A 20,080-nucleotide genomic window follows, 5' to 3' on the forward strand; every position below is an offset into this window, starting at 1 on the left:
CAGCCATCTTGTTCTGCTGCTGGTGAGGGATACAGGGACAGATTGTCGGATGGTGCCCTGTCGGTGAGGAATGGGCAGCTCTTAGGATTGACCACCGCGTGTTGTATGCCCTGTCTGTTGCTTGGCACCGCTACAACACTGGATGAGTCCTGTCCCAGGCAGTGAGAGCGCTCAGTTAACTTAACCTCCAGTTGGCAGTGTTAACTGCAATTACTCTGCTGAAGGCCCTACTAGGCGAGTCCCTCGCAGAGGCTGATAGGGGGTTCCAATGCAGTCTACAGGCTTGTGACGAAATGAGTGGGATAACCCTGTGAGCATTCGGTGTCTCATTTCTCACACAATGTGGATTATAGTACTTTTTATAGCACATGCTTTGTACCCTAGCTCACAAGACTACAACTGCATTGTCCAATAACATGTGGCTAAGGGGACATTGTAGTTCAGTGTACATATGTATATTGTGTATTGTATATTGATGACTTGCAGTAAGGTTGCTATTCATTGTCTTTAAAGTGAAGGCAGGGGGATTGTGGGCAGGGATCAGGTTGCCATGTGCTGGAGTAGGAAAACTAATTAGTGTCTAGTCCAGACAGGCCATCTAACAGGGGAGGTTCTCTGGAAGGACAGCTCATCTTCACTCCCCTGTCCAACCCCCCTAGTCCAGCACTGACCAATGGTTAAGGAGAATAGACCCAGGGGTTTGCCCAGGGAGGGGAAAGACTGTGGAAATTAGACCTGGGATATAAGGAACAACTCCAAGGGGGAGGGGGGGTTCATGCTGGGATTTCATTCATGAAGGTGCATCTAGTTTTGAATTATCGTTTTCTAACTAGTCTCTATATATGCAGCTGAGAGGGATCCATGGGTCGTGAAGTCTGGACAGCCAGGTGACTATATCTCCTTAAGTTATTGGGGTAATGGACAGATAATGTGGTAAATCTGCCTGGCATTTATTTACTGTGTGTACATAAGATTCTAGTGTTGTTTGTATGACAATAAATATACTGTTGTATGTTTATAACTGCATTTTGCCTGAGTGACCATACGAATCCTAGAAGGTGCTGGGTAGACTTCCCTGGCATAGGAAGGCACCCGTGGGTGGCCAGCCAGCGTGAAGTGGGTAGCATTGGGCCAGATACACCCGGTATCTTCACAAGGCTCCATCAGTGTATCGCCCAATCTGCCTAGGAAACTGCAGACACAGGTGAGACAAGGTCAGAAGCTGAGGAGTGCTCCTCGCCAGAGCTGAGCCTGGAGGCATCATCTGATGCAGTAAAGTCCTGGTTTGCAGAGGTCTGTAGATCACAGGCACAATTCGATTTCTTCAGCTCCACAGAGTGTTGGGAGAGTATATGGGATGCAGAATATGAAGTTCAGAGTGAGGGTGCCCCCGATATTTGTAGATTTTGTAGCAGAAACCTGCAGAGCTCTGGAAAAACACTGCCACTCACTGTGGCTTCCAGGCCACGTCCCCAGGTGTATGCATATGTTTTTAAATATTCTTTTGTAGTAACACTTCAGTGTAGTTGTGACATTTGTTTACTTGTCTTCCCCAGGGAAAGGAGGGGTTCACAAGCATTGGCTGTTATGATCCTGTTGCTAAACAGAATGAGGTAAGACCTGAGTGGCCAAAGCAGCCGTTTTATTTGTAAGTAATATGCATAAATTGAGCTGAAGTATGATCATAATGTGTTTAGCAATTAATGCAATAGTTGGTCAGTGGAAATGTTTGTGCCTTTGATGCCATAAAAAATTAAATTATTTGTCATTAAAGTGTGACATGAAAACAACTGCAGTAGTTTCATATTTTTATGAATTCTCTTGTCATATAATTGAAGAACTGCAACACAAATAATGCTCAAAGTAATGTTCCTTGTTAACTGAAAAAGATTGGGAATCCTTGTTTGGAAAATCAAGAATCCCTAACTGAAAATGGTTTTTGTTGTCCAAAAAAAAAAAAAAAAAGTTGGTGTCAATTTTTTTTTTACATGTTTTTGTTCAAAACAAAAAGAAATCGGCCATTTCAATAGCCGGTACGAACATAGAATAAGACAACTCATTATTGTGACTCTCAGGCAAAGTCTAGCATATATGGTATCATTATGAAAAGTAAAGAATTATAAAGTAAAGGAAGCTCGCCACAAAAACAATGAAAAATGTGAAGTGGTTAAAAGAAATTGACTAATTTTATTTCCAAAGTCTCACCTGGTGTATCATTGGAGCTGATGTTAAAATTGTCATTATGCTCTTTGGTATTTTTCATTTTTTATTTCTAAGCAGCAATTCTACATAGAAGTTTTTCTTTTCTTTCTCTTCTTTCCCCCTTTCCTTTAAATAGCAAATTAATCATGTATTTGTTAACAATTGTTAAGTTTTCCTCCTATGAATTGTTATCTCCTTTCAAAAATCTCTGGAGGGCTCAAATTGTGGCTGCCAGTCACACACAGGCTCCCAGCTCTCAGCCTATTATGTAATGCAGTGGAGGGAGAAGGAGGAGTATGATTTTAATTTACTCAGTGCAGACAGAGCTCAAGGGGCATTGCAAAGCCTCTCTGCTCACTACATATTGTGTCTGTGGTTGCCATAGTAGTCCCTGACTCTGTAGAATTATAAATCATTAATAGCAGCCTGAATAAACAAACCAAGGAAAATGGTACATACCAAGGGTGGTCTTATAGCCCAACGGTTTGTTTGTTTTTTAATATTAATCACTAACATGTAACACTATTTAAATATATTTGTCGTTATGTATTTGTACCTGTCTAACCATCTGCTGGTCCAAAACTTTACTTAATAACCCATATTAAATTTTTGCATTTGATGTCTGTTGTTGTATTGTAGAAGTACATAGAGAAGTTGATCCCATTTTGTTTTTTTTGTTTTTAAAAAAGAAAGCAAAATATTCTAAACGCAGAATGATTTTGAACATAATTGTGTTTTCCCTCTTTGTTTTACAGATGCTGTATTCTTTCGATAGGGACGTTAATATCATAAGCTGTTCCGTGAACAATGAAAAAACTTTACTTGGTAAGTTGTGTTTGTAGCTTTATGCTGATGTTCCTGAGAAATCCTAGCAGGCTTATGTGATGCTTGTTATAGGCAAGTACTGTAGCACAAGCAGCCCTCCCTATCCCCCAGGTGACACCTGACGGCAAACATTTTTGTGTATTATTATTTATTTGCTTTATATTAATTTTTTAAATATGGTTTACATGGGAAGTTGAGAAGTCAATACTGTATATTTTATGTGGCAAGTACATCCTCTCTAGCTACCCAACTGTCTGTCTTTTATATACATTTAAATGGATGCAAACACACATACAAACTTCAATTACTGGTCCTCTACTGTCAGTGGCAGCCTAGGGTTCCACTGAAGTGGCCAAGAACCTTTTTGGCCAGCCACTCTTCTTTCTGTTACTATGAGATGCAGCTTGCATTGGTGAAGAAAATCTAGGAAACTTATTGAATTCTCTGACTTCATGTTTGCCTTGGTTAAAACATGCAGTTACCCTTAATATCCGGGTGACATAGGCTACTGCATCCTTTTTCACAGTTCCTTGTGTACCGGTTTTCATACCCATTCCCCATTGTGTTATTTGCTGGTTGAAACCGGGATAGTCTTACGTTTGATGCTGTTCTACTAGTTAATATTTTAGCTGATAGAACAGGGCAATATTGAAGACTAATAGCCAGCACTTGTGTTACTGAAAGAAATATATAGTAATGTGAAGTTCTCTGTTCAGAGAATTGTATTTAGCGGACTATTGTAACGTAATAATAAGCAATTATAAATAATTCATAATGTACCTGAAAGATTTCCAGTGAAAATAATGTGATTGCCTTTGGTAACCTATGTAGTTGAAAACTCCTTTTATTTTGGCTGGGATGCATGTAGAATATTTTCAGCTATTCTTCATAATGTTAGGTGACGATTTCATACACTCACTTTGTTATTATATTTTGTTTAATGTATAGGTGTTTAACACAGTATGCCTGCATCATTGTGACAGAAGGCAAAAATGCCATTGGAGCACCTTACACCTGCTGTTGCGCACTGCCTATGGTTTCCAACTTGCATCCATTCCCCATGCCCTCATGACATTGCCTCCTCACATCCCTGTCTTCACTTACACCCTTTAACAAAATCAGCACACTACTAAATCACTGAATGATGTTAACTTTCCAGTGCTCTTGCTACAGTTTGTACTCTACTCATCCACTTCAAAGCAGAGCACACATGGAAGTGTGAAAGATGAAAGTTAAGAACAAATTTGATGCATGATGTTTATTTCATTTGTAGATGCATTTTTTTCTCACCACCATCTTCACTTTGCAAGAATCTCGCAACCCTACTCTGCTCTTTGAGGGCTCTGCTCCATCTAATGTTTAATGCTCAGTGTGTGGCTTTCTGTTTGCCTCAGTATTTCTCCTGACGTCATGATGATACAGCTCCTTTAACTTGCAATCCTGTCCTCCCTAATATTCACACAACTAGTCAGGTCACTGCCTCACACAAGATCAGCCATCTCTGTGACCAGGAGAGGAAAACAAATGCTCTGGTGCTAGTGAAATGCACGCACAGCTTACAACGTCACACCTAGATACATTTTCTAACGCGTTTCTCACCTAGCTGGAGCCCCGGTAGCTGCTACATGCCTTTTTTCTTGGAGCTGTCTGTTTTGTAATGCATGTCAATTAAGATGGGCAAGGAGAGGGTTGTAAGCAGGATTTTTCAAGTGGGAAGGGCACATTAGTACATTTCTAGGTGGAGGAAGACCTTTAAAAACTATAACCTTCCAAATAATTTTTTGTAGGACATTTTTCTGTGATACAATACAATCCAGTGCAAATATCCATCTTTGGAAGAAGGAGAATAATTGTAAATGTAATGAACATATCACCTTTCACATGACATGCCGTTTATTTATTTATTTTATTTTTTTTTTTATCTTTTTTTTATTAAGCATTAAGTTACTGCCATCCAACATGTGAAACGCAAAGTCAAGGTCCTTCACCAGGTAATGGCCTGTTTTAATATTTTGTAATGAATGTAAAATGCTGTAAAACTTAATTTTTAATTTTGATTGGGTTTAGGGTTCCATTACAAAGACGATTATCACTATGATGGAAACTATTTAAAATGTGTAATGTTATTGTTAAATCTATCTCTAAATCACTTATCATCATCATTTATTTATATAGCGCCATTAATTCCGCAGCGTTGTACAGAGAACGCACTCATATCAGTCCCTGCCCCATTAGAGTTTACAGTCTAGATTACCTAACACACACACACAGACAGACTAGGGTCAATTTGATAGCAACCAATTTACCTACCAGTATATTTTTGGAGTGTATGAGGAAACCGAAGCACCTGGAGGAAACCCACGCAAACACTGGGAACATACAAACTCCACACAGATAAGGCCTTGGTTGGGAATTAAACTCATGACCCCAGTGCTGTGAGGCAGAGGCGCTAACCACTAAGCCACCATGCTACCCACTTTTGTTATATTTATTCTTTCTTGTTTTATATTGTATGTTATATTGTCTACAAAAAGGTGTATTGTTTCCATATAAATATTTGTATTTTATGGTTGTGTATATATTTTGATATTGTCTGTTATTTATGACTTTTTTATTTTTCTTATTTTGCCCATGGTGCATACTGTTCATATAGTATGTATATTGTAATTGCATCTTATGACTCGCAGTGACCTTTGTTATGTCAGTACCTCTTTGTTAACAAATTCTGGAGCCTGATGCTCCATACTTTGGAACTCAATACAAGTATCTATAAATGCAAGAGAAATAAGATTTACTTACACATTCTTGTTACTACCTTTTAAGTGTTTATATAATTCTAGTTGTCAAAGAAACTTTTTTTTTTTTTTTTTTTTTTTCTCCATGTTTCAAAATCTTTCTTCATAAGTGGTTACAAGGGAAAAGGGGGGGCTTCTTAACAGCATTGCAAAAATCATAAAATGAATGTTCATTTCCAATTACCTTTATTTGGTTTCCAGTAGGGATGTTCACTGAACCCCATGTTTTGTTTTTGGCAAAACTGCCCTCGGAAGTTTTGATTTTAAATCTTTATTTAAAAAAAAAAAAAAAAAAAAATCTAAAATCATATAATTTTTTGTTCCTACATTATTATTAACTTCAATAATATTAATTTCCAGTCAATTTTGACCACCTCAAAGGTCACAATATTTTCATCCAGTTTAGGCCAAAGACTGCAGTGAGCTGGCTGGATACTAAGTGACAGCAATGGCACAAACACATGACAGTTTATAGCACATCTATGAAATATTGCCACACAGCAGTGGCACAAAAGAAACCCACCCTTATGTTGGATATTAAAAAGGACATGTACAGTTTAACAAACCAAGCACTTCAGCGACAAGGACTGCCACTTTTGTTGCTGATGTGCTCTGTTTGTTTGGGCCCACATAAAATAAGCTACCAGTGGGCTTAAGGCAGCTAAGCTAACAGTGCTGTCAATGAACTCTCAAGCACCATAGGAAGCAGTTCTTGTCAGTGATAAAAAGGCCATTGTCATGCCTGGGCAAAAAATCCACCTCTTATGTGTGGAATTATTTTTAATCAAATCCTGACAGCCGTTGTGTAGCCATTTTTAGCGTTTGTAAAGCACAGTCAGTAGATGTAGGGACCTTAACCATCTAGGAACCTAATCCATGTTATGCCATTTGAAGCGAGTTCATGGCATGCTTTTGAGAACACTGAAACATATGCTAAAAAAATAACAACAAGCAGTCCCGCATAAACTAGCTCCCATCTCTCGGCTAGATCCCAACACATGCAATCTACACCGCCAACACCATCATCAATATTCTCACTAGTGATTGGAGTTAGTCCTGCATCCAAGTTGCTAAGGCTAGATGTCTCCTCCCCTATCCAGGATTCCTCAGAAGAATCATTGCGCGTTAGGCCCGCTGCTGCTGCTGCGCCTGCTACTGGGGGTGGATCTTCATCACAGAAGCAGACCTAGAAGAAGACTACTAGTAGTTTACAACAATTGACTGTTAAACAATCTGTCACGGTTTTCACTAGGAATATCACTGACTGGTATTGGCGCTACTAAACTGGGAGGCGCGGAGTCTAACACACCACCGGTGTTCACCAGGGAGCCCTGCAAGGAAGTTTGGGCTTTGCTGCGTGTGATGCACAGGTCACGGTTCTTACAGATAGTTACCAGAGCAGCAAATGGCGAGTAGTCAGACAGGCTGAGTCGAAACCAGAGAAACGCAGTACCACGGGGAGAAGGCAGATAGTAATCGGGGACGGTCCAAGGTCAATACCAGTGCGGGCAATGAAGTACACAGGGAGATCCGGAAGAGAAGTCAAACTAGCCGAGGAGTCAATACACTGGAGAGCAATCAGGATAAATGGTAAAAGTGCTGGAGCTGTTGGGAACCAATACTCTGGCACCCTAATGGTGCCAGAGTGAGTTTAAATAGAGGCAAAACAGGAAGCCCTGGAGAGAGGAAGTTCCGGCGATCAGTCTCAGCTGATCGCCGGGAAGCGTCTGGGTTGCCTAGCAACCGAAGCAGCGCATTGCGCATGCGCGAGTGCCACGATCATGTGATCGCATCCTGTTGACTTGCGGCCAGAGGGCGTCCGTCTCCGGTACCCAGCGGAGGTGCGGAGACAGCGCCTGACACAATCTTTTGCAAGAGGAAGCAAGTATGACAGCTGTCACCCAGTCGCACAGCGAATCACAGGCGCCATGACCACTCTGCTAGTTTTAGATCTGCGTCCAATATCCACCATTTATGCAGCAGGCTTTAGACAGTTAATTGAGGTCCTGTGTCCACATTACCAAATTAGATCTCGACACCAATTTACTAAACAAGCAATTTCTTACCTGTACCCAGAGGTTTTTAAAAATCTAATTATTGGGCTGCAAAATGCCATTCTACCCACTGTACACTTAAACACAGATATGTGGCAAGCAGAACTGGGCAAACTAAAGATTATATGACTGTGACAGCCCACTGGGTTAGTGAATCGCCTTCAGCAGCAGGAACAACAGCAGTATCTAACAAACAATGCCAGATCTTTGAGACAGGCTACTCTGTGTATCACCGGCTTCGCTAAGAAGCATACCGCTGACAAACTGTTAGAAAAATTAAGGGATGTCATTGCAACATGGCTTATCCTGCTTGAACTCTCGTCAGGTAGGTATGTGATTTCTGATAATTCCACCTATATTGTGAGAGCATTACAGCAGGGTGCATTCCATTACATTCCCTGTTTTGCTCACACAATCAACTTGGTTTTTAAAAAATGACGGGTGTGCAGAAGATGCTGTCTGTGGCCTGAAAAATTTCGGGACATTTTCGCTGTTTAGCAACATCATGTAGGAGATTTCAGCAGCTGCAAGAAGAATTGAATTTGCCCTGCCACCAATTGAATCAAGATTTGGTAACAAGATGGAATTCCACCCTTTATGCTTCAGAGGATGGAGGAACAGCGAAAACTCCATCCACGCTTACTCAACAAGCCATGACATTTGGAAAGGAGGGGGGGGATGTATTTTAGTCCAGCACAGTGGTGAATACTTTCCGTGTTGTGCAAGGTGCTGAAACCATTTGAAGTATTCACCTGGGAAGTGAGTTGAGACTACTAGCTTGAGTCAAGTGATTCACCTAATTAGACTTTTGGAAAAGCAGCTTGAGAAATTGAAAGAGGAGGGGAAACAAAGCAATTCCACTAAGTATGTTGGACTTGTAGATCAAGTACTTTATTTGCTTTGCCAGAATCCAAGAGTTATCAACATCTTGAAATCAGATCACTACATTTTGGTGACTGTGCTTGATTCTAGGTTTAAGAGCTATGTCTTCTCTTTCTTTACAACTGACCCAGATTTTAAGAGATGCAATAAGCCCTTGGTGAGCAAGCTGACAGCTGAAGCCTCCTTCAGTTTCTCGGGCAACTGCTTCTAGGAAAAAGCCTAGCTTTCCCAAGAGACCCAGTGGTGATGCAACTGAGTCATCCCAACATTTTGACATCTGGTGTAAAAGAAACTCCCTAAAATCCTTGACACATCTGTCATAACTCCACATGATCCTACCATCAAAATCCAAAGAATGGTGAAGGATTATTTTAATGACCGCATACAAATAGACACATCAGACAGTCCCTTTACATACTGGGAGGAAAAGACAATTTGGAGACCCATGTACAAACTTGCTTTGCAATACCTATGCTGCCCACCCTCCAGTGCATACAGTTTCAGCACAGTCAGGAACCTTGTCAGCGATTGGCGTAGGAGGATACTTCCAAAAAGATGAAGATCAAGTTCATCAAAATGAACTACAAATTCCATGAGGAAGGCCTTTACTGGCAATTACATCAAAGTACAGTGACTTCTGTAATGGCGGATTCCAGCGGGGATGAATTAATTTTGTGTGAGGAGGATGTACATACTGATGAGGGTGAATTGATGACAGTGTAGATTCAGGCCCGGCGCTCCCATTAGGCAAGGTTAGGCACTTGCCTAGGGCGCCGGGCTCTGGAGGACGCCTGGAGGGCGCCACAGAATGGTAAATGACTTTAAAACTATGCAGCGACCGCTGACCATACCTGTCACGGCCGCCGCACAGCATTCAGATGCACGGGGAGGGGGGAAGAGGCTATTGCTCACCACCGCCGCCTCTCTGCTCTGTCTCCTCCCCTCCACTCACTAGTCAGTGAGTGGAGGGGAGGAGATGGAGCAGAGAGGCGGCAGTGGCGAGACAAGGTAAAGAAAGACGGGGTGAGGGGGGAGGAGTGTGCCGATTTTTGCAGGAGGGGGGGGGCGCCTCTCGAGGCGCCGATTTTGTAAAAATGCCTAGGGCGCCATGGACCCTAGCACCGGCCCTGTGTAGATTGCAGGTGCTTGGATCTAGCTGAGAAGGAGCTAGATGATGCTGGACTGCTTGTAGTTATTTTGTGTAGAATGGCATGTTGGCATTTTTGTTTTTCTACAGTAATCTTTCCCTTTTATTAGAGGTGTTTTTTTTTCTGTTTAACAATGTACAAGCTTGGTTTTTTTAATTTCAGTTTTCCTGACTTAAACCCACTATGTCTTTGATCATAGGCTTTAGTAGTTGATGTAGGATTAGTATCATGACTGGTGCCTGCAGCTGGTTGGTGCTCCTGCTCTTCTGTCGACTTATCATGATCCATATCGATGAACACACACAATTTGTCCAAAAATGTGAATTTATTTTTATTATTTTTTTTTTTTTTTTTACTTTTTCCGCAAATGACAAATGGGTACACAACTGAGTAGAGTACACACCGCAAGTCAGTGATTTTTGTGAACAATGCTGTCAAATATACACACACTAGAGCAGCATGCAATTTTAATTAAATATGTTTTTTTGGCAAATGTCAAATGAGTAGAGTACACACTATCAAGCAGTGATTTAGGTGTTCCATTGCAGGATAAATTGAGATTTGTGGTTGGAAAGTGACAAAACGATGTTGGCCCTCCTCTGTCTGTGTGAGCAATGCCGCCGAATCTCCTGGGGAGGGATGGACTTATGGAATCCAAAACCTGCGAGATCAGACAAGGAGATGATGACGTTTTGCCTCCTCATCAGATCCGAGGAAGTGGGAGAGTACCGAGCCAGCTCGGCTTGGATACTCGGACCTACAAAGTTCGGGTGTGGCTTTCCAGCTCTTATAACCACTTCCCTATGTTATACCCCATTCATACTGCACCAAAATCCCGTTTTTTTGCCGGGGCGAGCTCAAACGACCCGGGTCTTGGTGCAGTATGAATGGTACAAGTCAAAAATCCTGCCTGCACTATGAATGGTGCAACCCGGGTTTTTCAACCCAGGTTGCACAGAAAACAAGCTGATTGGCTGTCTGACCTGTAATGCTCACAATATTTACTTTAACTGCATACATAAAACCAGGAAAAAAAAACTCGAGAGGAAAACAGTATGGACTGAAACAACTACTTCTCTCATCCACACTATAAGAAACAAACGAGAAAGAGAAAGGTCGCACATACTTTACATAGGTGACTAAAGTAAAGTACGGAGCGGTGAGCAGTATAGAACGGAATTGGTGGAAACACTGAAGAAATGTCTGATTGTTTACAAATGATACAATGGAACAATAAAAATTAAAATATCTTATAAGATACACTCCCACATCTTTATGGACAAAACAGCAGAAAAGCAGACTATTACAAAAAAAAATAAAAAAAAAATGTTTTCAGCCAATGAAAACTGCTCTGGTGATGACTCCCACAAATTGCCAGGGCACAGACTTGTGCAGTATGAATGGGGTCAACCCGGGAAATTCCCGGGTCCGAGGTGCAGTATGAATGGTGTTTCTGAGCTGGGACGCTCCGAGCCCCGGCAAAAACCCTGCTTGAAAAACCCGGGATATTGCCGGGGCGGCAGTATGAAAGCGGTATTATTCACATTAACTCATCTGCAGCAAACAATTAGGTTTTGTGGCAGCTAAAGACAACTCTTGCAAGTGGTTAATACGTACATTATGATATTGTTAGTGCATTAACAAATATAATTGCATTTTTAGTATTTTTGTGTTAATGTATATGTAGGCATTGATTTATTTATAATGTGTTTATTCTTTTTGTACTTCATGATGATGCACTATTGAGATGAGTGCACGTATATGGATAATTGTCTTTGTGGTAGGGTAGCCCATGACTCGGGGGTGATGTATTTTCATTTCTTGACTAGCTAGATGTAATTTCTACTTAGTGTTTGGGTTACATAAACTCATCAGGCTGCTGCTCTACTCTCATAATCCAATTCAATGCTTTTTGACAAATTTTAAACTGAAACGGTTATTTGTGAGGGCCGTGAAAAATATAATTCTGCTCACCACTGGTAATTTTAACGATTAGAAAGCAATATCTTGCTTTTAGTTTTTTTTTAGTTTTTTTTTTTTAACATACATACTTCAAAGAATGAATCGAATATTAGCTGGATCTTCAAATATTTAGTGGTTTTCAGGTGTAATTGTTTCAATTGCTGGGTAACGTGCTCTATGTATTGATCTTCACTCTCCATCCGCTAAATCTTGCCCCTGTATCAAATCCGTTTTAACATCCGTGCCTGAAATTCTGTTTGCATTTTCAGTATATACTTAATTGATAATGGGTGTATGACCAGGTTGGAGAGGGTGTGTGGTTTTTAGGCATCATTCCTCAGAATTTAATATGATTGCCCATAGAGAATCAAGGACTAGCTAGATACACTTTTTATGAGAATGTATCTTGGAAACAGACATGTAGGGCATTTTCTTACTTAAATTATCCCTTGAGATAAAACATTTTAAATAAATTTGAAAGATTGTGTGAAACAAAGATCTACAGACTAATAACTGTAAACAGTAAAATCTATTACCTTTTTATTAAATACTTGTTTATAATTTAAAGTTTCCAGGTATTTGGCTCTTATTATTGAAATAAAACCCATCAACAATGTGAGAGTTCTCAAAGCTGTAGACAGCAACATCAGAGTACAGGTAAGGCTTCCAAACTTGGCTTTTTATGACTTTATCTGCTCTTCTTCTTCCTGTTTTTTTAAAGAGTTTAGAATAATTGTGTGCACTTAATCAATTGAAGAGAGAAGTAGACCCTATATAAAACTTGTCTGCTTTGATATGTAAGTTTAGTTCTAGATTAAATACCCTTATATTACTAGGTGTTTTGTCAAGAAGAATTTTTTTTATATACAATCTAAGCACCTGTTAGCAGATATTTACATTTTCTACAGAAGTCATGTTGTTCAGGTGTCTCTATATATGCCACAGTTTAGTTTCAGACCTGTTTCATATTATTGTTTTATTTAATTGTGATTAGGTTAGACATTGCATTGTGGTGGGCTATGCGAGCCCAAAGGTGCTGGACTCACAAGTCTATTCTGTGCATACTCCTCCTACGCTGTCTGTCAATATCCTCCATCATGCAGTGAGCAGCACGTGACGGAGGGACAGAGGGAGAATCATGTAGTGGCCATATGAGCACCTATTTTTCTGCTGCCCCAAGGATAGTACCACATGAGGAGGTTCACCATCATACTGATTTAGGGTAGAAGCTACTTTTATACTGGTTAAGATACATCCAAGATCAATTTAGTATTTTAGTGAGATTAAATAGGAATTCAAGCAATAACATTAAAAGCCCCAACATGACATCAATAGCCCTGTTATATAACCTTAATAAACCCACTGTATTACACTAATAGCACACACACACATTCTATTGGCAGCACTACCTCAGACACACATTTTATTAATACCACATCCCTCACCACCCCATTTACCTGACCTCCAGATGACTGCTGTTCCCAGTCACGTGCTGAAGAGTGGATGGGATCTAGCCCAAGTGGAGGTAACTGGGTAGAGGAGCAGAAGGGAGGCAAAGTATAGTGTGGGATAAGCATGGGCTGACTGGACTGGGCATCTTCCCCCCCCCCCCCCCCCCCCCCCTAGGATGGTCCCATAGTGGGCTACCTTGGGCTTGGTCACTGGGCTACCTGCATTGTTTTTCCTTTAGATGTTCATAATAAGCATCTAAATCGAGTCTCTTTCCCCCCCCCAGGCTAATATTTGCCAGCCAGCCCTGGGAATAAGAGGCAGGTGGTAGACTCTGAGCAGAGGGAAAGACCAGGGGGTGAACCAACTTCCCTGACTGGCTGTGAACAGTGCCCTAGGGCAGTGTTGGCTAACCTGTGACACTCCAGGTGTTGTGAAACTACAAGTCCCAGCATACCTTTCCAGCAATAAGCTGCTATATGTTGGCAAAGCATGCTGGGACTTGTAGTTTCAAAACACCGGGGGGAAAATGTATCGTACTGCGCTTTTTACAAGTTGCCGGAAAACGGCGAGATGACAGCTTAAATTTAAAGCGGCGCTGCCTTGTAAAGGGAAACTTCCCTTTACAAGGCAGCGCCGCTTTAAATTTAAGCTGTCATCTCGCCGTTTTCCGGCAACTTGTAAAAAGCGCAGTATGATACATTTTCCCCCTGGAGTGTCACAGGTTAGCCAACACTGCCCTAGGCTGAGTCTAGCTGAGCCATTTAGAGCAGGATTGTGATACCTGCTGATAGCAGGAGCCCAGCAACTCTGTAGGTGCAGGGACTGCTTTGATGCATTGGCCCATATGCACTGCACACTCTGCACCTATGGTGGATACACCACTGCATCCCTCGCAGACTATTCATAGATATGAAGGTCTTATGAGGGAAACAGGCCATTTCTTAAGGCGTGGACAGATTTAGCCTAGAAAAAAAAATGGTATACGTGAATGGTTACTACATCAAAAATGTTTGAATAAATATTCAGATTCATATTGGAGTAACAATAAGAGGAGTATGTTGGCTAATTTATGGTGTAAGAGTCTAAGATGACTCTTTTCTCAGTACAAATATTAGATATTTTTACAGAAATGAATGGGAACTCCCAAAATATATTTGGCACCCATCTAAAGTAAAATAAAACATAAATATTGGTGTTTAATGAAAAGGTTTTTTCAGTTTTGTTTTTCATTTTTTTAATCTAGTTTTTGTATCCGGGGGAAGATATACATCCATCCTATGAGAGTCACCTGTTGGTATTTTCAGAGGAAAAATGTGAGTATTTGTAATGCATAACCATGAAGGGGAGAGTTGTACTTACTGCAAACATTATTATAAATCTATTTGTAATCTAGTCTGTTTATTATTGCCTACCAGTGTACTGATGGAAAAGACATGTCCTGTTACACGTCATAAACTGCAGCAGTTTAATGAAGCGCAATATTGTACTCCATGTAGATTGGCAGCCAGTGCATTTGTAGGTTCCGAGTGCTTGCACTTTTTTTAAAACTATTTTTGAGTGTCCCGGAATGACTTGTGTACGTCATTTGCTATAAATCAAAGATGAACGTGCTATCCATCAACCTCTGTCTTGTAGAGGTTGATGGTCAAGAGGAAATATTTGCTGAAGTTACTGCAATTATTAATCTGTGTCATTCTCTGTGCAGATATTGAGCTGTGTCATGTAAGTGTTGGCAATGAAGATGGGAACAGAGTGGTAAGCTTCCAATATATTCAGGTTTTGTTGGTATAATATATATATATATATATATATATATTTGGCACATGTCACTACATACATATGTTCTTCCTGTATTTCATGATTGTCATAAATGTTTTGTAATTTATTTTACTACCAAAATGAAAACATATTAAATGTGAAACTTATTTCTGCTGAGATTTCAGAAAATCTATAAATATTGTACACCATATAGCAAACTAATGTTTAAAGATTGAATATTATGTAGGTGTTGTCCCAGTAATAATTACAAAGTAGAATTTTATTTTATGATTTCTGTAGAGATAGGGGATTTCTGACCTGTGTGGCTTTAGTGGTTAGTATCCATGATCACGTTTCCCATTTTAAAACTTGGTTGGGTGATGGGGCAAATAAGTAGTACCATAAATTAATGATTTTGTAGCACTTGGGAGAAGTTATTTTCAAAGCAATTGCAAGGTCCTGGTAAATTAACATTTTAAAATGCTGTTTTTGTTCTGCTACAGGTCATGGTAAACTCTGGTCAGATTCCTAAGGACAGAATAGCTGAAGACTTTGTGTGGGCACAATGGGATATGGCATACCAGAAGCTGTTTTATATTATTCCCAAGGTAACTTTAATGTTGTATTGCAAATTATTCAGAAAAATATTTTAGTTGGGTTACTGATTAAATACTTTTCAAGTTTTTTGTTTTTGTTTTCTTCCTTTTTTATATTAATAGCTGATATTCATTTGGTTTATTTTCTCTGTCAAGATCCTGCTTGGGATATATATGGACTAACTGGTCCCAGTTGGTTTTGTTACGATGTTTAAAGATTAACACCTTTATAATCTAGACAGCAACTCTGCCAGTACAAGTAACTGCCTGCCTTTCCGTTTCCCAGTATGGTTTTTGTATTGGGGGGAAATTTGATTTGTATCTGTTTATATTGTAGCTTGTTTTGAATTTGGCCATTCATTATGCTGTTTAAGCTACATAGACCAGCTTGGTGCCACCTAAAAAAATGTGACATGCTTTTCCATACAAATTAAAGGTAAGCTATAGAAAATTTATATTGTAAATATAGTTTTGTAAAGGAAAAGGATAAGGGTGGCATCCATTGGCGAAGTGCTTCAAAGTAAAGTGCACTGTAAAAATAAATGAATTTATTTGGTACAAATAAATAAGAGTAATTTCTAATGCCATCTTTGTTGGTACTACAAGGCACATCCAGATAAACTAAGTATAGGGTGCACCTTTTATATTATCCAATTAACATGTCGCATGATCCCCCCCCTAAAAACTTCCCAGTACATCCATTATTTTAATTTTTTTTTATTTTTATATATAAATATTTTTTTTTAGAAATAAGTATATATTTAATGAATACATATTTACCTTTTTGGCTAAGAGTCGTTTATATGTTCTGATTTTTTTCATGGATGTATTGGGATATTTTTTTAAATCATGTGACATGTTTATTGGGATCCAATTATAGCTTAAGCAAATTCCTCTACAACTCCTATTTCCTTGAAGTGATTGGTATTTCCACTGTACAATATATATCGTTGTCTATGGATTACCATGGTATCTGTGACTGAAGGAATATGTTTTTCAGCATATTTTTTGTATGGTATTACAACACTGTATGGCATCTTTGTAGTTGATTTTTTTTTTTTCCCTTTCTTGGTGGTGGCTATCCATTACTGTTTCCTACATAGTGACAATTGTGCACTGTGTCAGTGTTCTTCACACTCAAGAAATATTTCAAATATTTCTCAGAAAACCTCAATATGGTTATTTAACAAGAAGAAGACGCTGTGACTGACTGATGTGCATGAAAAATATAGCATCGGTCAATTATGATTAAATGGGGGGAAAAAGCAAAACAGACTTTCAAAAACAATGTATGTTTGTTTTTTATGATTTCTGTTCAATTTTACCTTTTTATAAAATTAAAAAATAAAGCAGTCTATTTAAAAAGAAAATGTTACTAAAATAAAGCCCTGGCAAGAAAAAAAATAACACTTTGCAGCCCTAACAAATAGTTCATTGCTAAAATGACTGGACAGGGATCTACAAAAGTACCCTGGTTTATTATTTTTTTTTTTAAACATTTAATAATTTTTGGTACATGTCCTCAGTTGCTAATCTTTACATTACAATCCATTGCAGTGTAATAATACTTCCTACTGTGAAATTAAAAAAAAAAAGTTGGAATGAATTCCTTCACCTCCTATCTATAGTTAGCTGCTAAATTTATAAATATATATGAGTTGTTTCCTTGCCTGGTATATCATGTTTGTGTGCTTACCACAAGCCAGTGGTTCCCAAACTTTCTCAGTTCGAGGCATCCTTAGGGTCTCCATAATGTTTTCAAGGCACCTCTTATCCAAAATAATTACCGAGCAGTCCCGTAGTTGAGTCAAAATAATTAAATAAATATTTAGGTCAGGACAGAAATACTTATTAAATTGTCTGCAAAAATACACATAAATCCAAGGAAAAAAGAATATTTTGATATATTTTTTTTGCAATTATATTTCTATCAAAGACAAATGTATAGCACTTATTAACAGGAATAAAATCAAACAAAATAAAAATTTTTTTACAGAAATCATCACACTGTGTTCTTTCACCATTTCACTGTGCCTCTTTATAATCACTGTGCCTCTTTATAATCACTGGTGCCTCTTTATAATCACATGTGCCTCTTTATAATCACATGTGCCTCTTTATAATCACTGTGCCTCTTTATAATCACATGTGCCTCTTTATAGTCCTACCCCTGCCTTGCTTACTGCACTCACCACTCACCCTGGACGAGGTACCCCTGTGAGATCGCCATAGCGTGCACAGTTTGGGAACCGCTGCCAGAAGACAATGTAACATATAGTAACTGAGGAATAAGGGGACGTTTCATATTGAGGTATTTGTTCCTAAATCACAGTGACCAGATTATAACGGCATATTTCCTACAGTATTGCTAATAGCAGTCTTTTTTCTACCCCTCCAGCGTTCAAGCTGTGTTTTGCATTGTATCCAGTTTTATCCAGGGGAACACTTTAAATCTGTAGTAAGTATAATTTAATGTTTTTCTGCCTGTGATAACTTTTTTTGTTTTATTTGTTTAAAAATTAAGTATTAAACTAATGCGTTTTTTATGTCAAATGATACACATCTGAAAAAGATATGTATGCTTGTACGTTATACACGAGCCACACTTGTATAATCCTAACCTACCGGTGTACAATTGTCATTTTGCTCACATCTCTGCTTAAATAAGAGTATATTTAAAACCTGAATTGAAGAGAATTTGGACTAACACAAACAAATACAAATATACATTACCATTGCAATGAGCTATACAAGAACGTAAGAGAGACAGCATACTAGATAAACAAAGAATTTGCACAGCATTAACACTTAAATTATAGCAAACAAGGAGTATTCAATTAAAGGTTCTTCTAGTGTTCTCCGAGACCTGATGACCAGGGCAAAACCAACTTGGCATGGATGATAAGTGTAGGTAACATGGAGGGTAAATGATTTGAAAGAATGTTGCTGCAGATCTTTAAGTTGGTTATGAATAAGGACTATATTCGCTTTGGTGGTGGCAGGTTAAAGGAGCCACCTTCCAAAATCAAATTGAAAAGAACAGTTCATTTTGCTATCAAATTACAAGTATGAATATACCTATTCATACTTGTAATTTGAGAGCAAAATTATATAGGCACTATAGGCACTAGTCAAAGCTTTGATTTCTATGTCAGCTGACAGTTGCTTTCTAGTGACAAAATATTCAACATTGCAGCATGTTACTGTCTGTGTTAGATCTCTTCAGTGTGCTCAATACTGAGATCCAGTGAATTGTCCTATCAAGATTATTGCGTACAATTTTGTAAGGTTTTTGCATAAAAATATGTTTTTAACAATACTGTGGGTTACTTGCCGTATGCATATAGACAGAGCACACTGCAGGATACACACATGCATATGTGCAATATCAAGTCCTATCAGAAAGCATGCAAAAACAAACTATTAAATGAATTAATTACTCCTGAGGCTATAATCATTAATAAAAATACATTCTACATGAAATAAATGAGGATGTTCTTAATGTATACTGTACATAAAATGCATTTTTATACTTTCTCTCACTTGCAAAGACATGTTCTGGCATGCATACATGTCCGTCATCCCTATCAGTCAGCACTTACACCTGTTCTGTAGTGGAGGCAAGTGATATGGCTTAAAAGCATGTACCTCATAGATGCCCAGAGCTTGAATCGGATCAATGTGCATGATCTCGACATCGGCACGCCGTAACTGTACATTGCCTATGAAGATGTACGCAGTGGGAAGTGTCATTTGCGGTCACTGCCGTAAGGTCCATTTCAGAGCATGCACAAAGCAATTCTATGCAAGACGTGACACACAACAGGACTTGCTTCCGAAGTTTAATCTGGCCCTAAATGTGTATGTAATTATCTGATTATTACAAGCTCTTAAAGAAAACAGGTGTGCGCTATGAAATTTTTTCAGGTTTATTGGAAAATATAATAATTATATTAACAATGACAAATGGAAAACCGAAATTAAATGCACAAAATAAACTTGCAATTTATTACATAGCATACATAAAAGAAATATATCAAATTGAAATAAAACTTTACGTATTGATTCTTATGTATGCTTGTAATAGTCTGTATGTTTTGTACTTCTTATTTGACATGAATCATTGCTTTTATGCAAATTGTAACATGTATGCATATAAGCTTCCTCCTTAGTCAGGGTGTCCTTTTGCCTGTAGAAGTATGTAGCAGGGACCTCTACCTTGCCTGCTTAATCTGGTACATCTTTAGAGTGGTGGAGGTAAGTGCAATATTTTATACATCTTCCAATAAACATGGACAATGCTTTATCAATTGGAGATTTTTACCTTCCTAGCGCACACCTGGATGACATATGCTTGAAGTTTACCTATGTGGCGGTGACTGAAGGAGGGATCTGACTTGTTCTTT

At 38.9% G+C, this 20,080-nt stretch overlaps 1 protein-coding gene across 1 annotated transcript in view; it reads left to right on the forward strand.

Annotated features, from left to right (window-relative positions):
• The window catches only part of GSAP (gamma-secretase activating protein), a 70,433-nt gene that overhangs the window by 11,311 nt on the left and 39,042 nt on the right, over window positions 1-20,080 (forward strand). The window contains exons 3-10 of the mRNA XM_075208742.1: window positions 1,557-1,613; window positions 2,958-3,027; window positions 4,965-5,018; window positions 12,437-12,525; window positions 14,564-14,633; window positions 15,026-15,075; window positions 15,582-15,686; window positions 18,073-18,132. Coding sequence (XP_075064843.1) covers window positions 1,557-1,613; window positions 2,958-3,027; window positions 4,965-5,018; window positions 12,437-12,525; window positions 14,564-14,633; window positions 15,026-15,075; window positions 15,582-15,686; window positions 18,073-18,132 — 555 coding nt within the window. The remainder of the gene's footprint in view (window positions 1-1,556; window positions 1,614-2,957; window positions 3,028-4,964; window positions 5,019-12,436; window positions 12,526-14,563; window positions 14,634-15,025; window positions 15,076-15,581; window positions 15,687-18,072; window positions 18,133-20,080) is intronic.

The sequence above is a fragment of the Mixophyes fleayi genome, chromosome 4, assembly GCF_038048845.1.
Source record: "Mixophyes fleayi isolate aMixFle1 chromosome 4, aMixFle1.hap1, whole genome shotgun sequence".
In the NCBI taxonomy this organism is placed as follows: Eukaryota; Metazoa; Chordata; class Amphibia; order Anura; family Limnodynastidae; genus Mixophyes; species Mixophyes fleayi.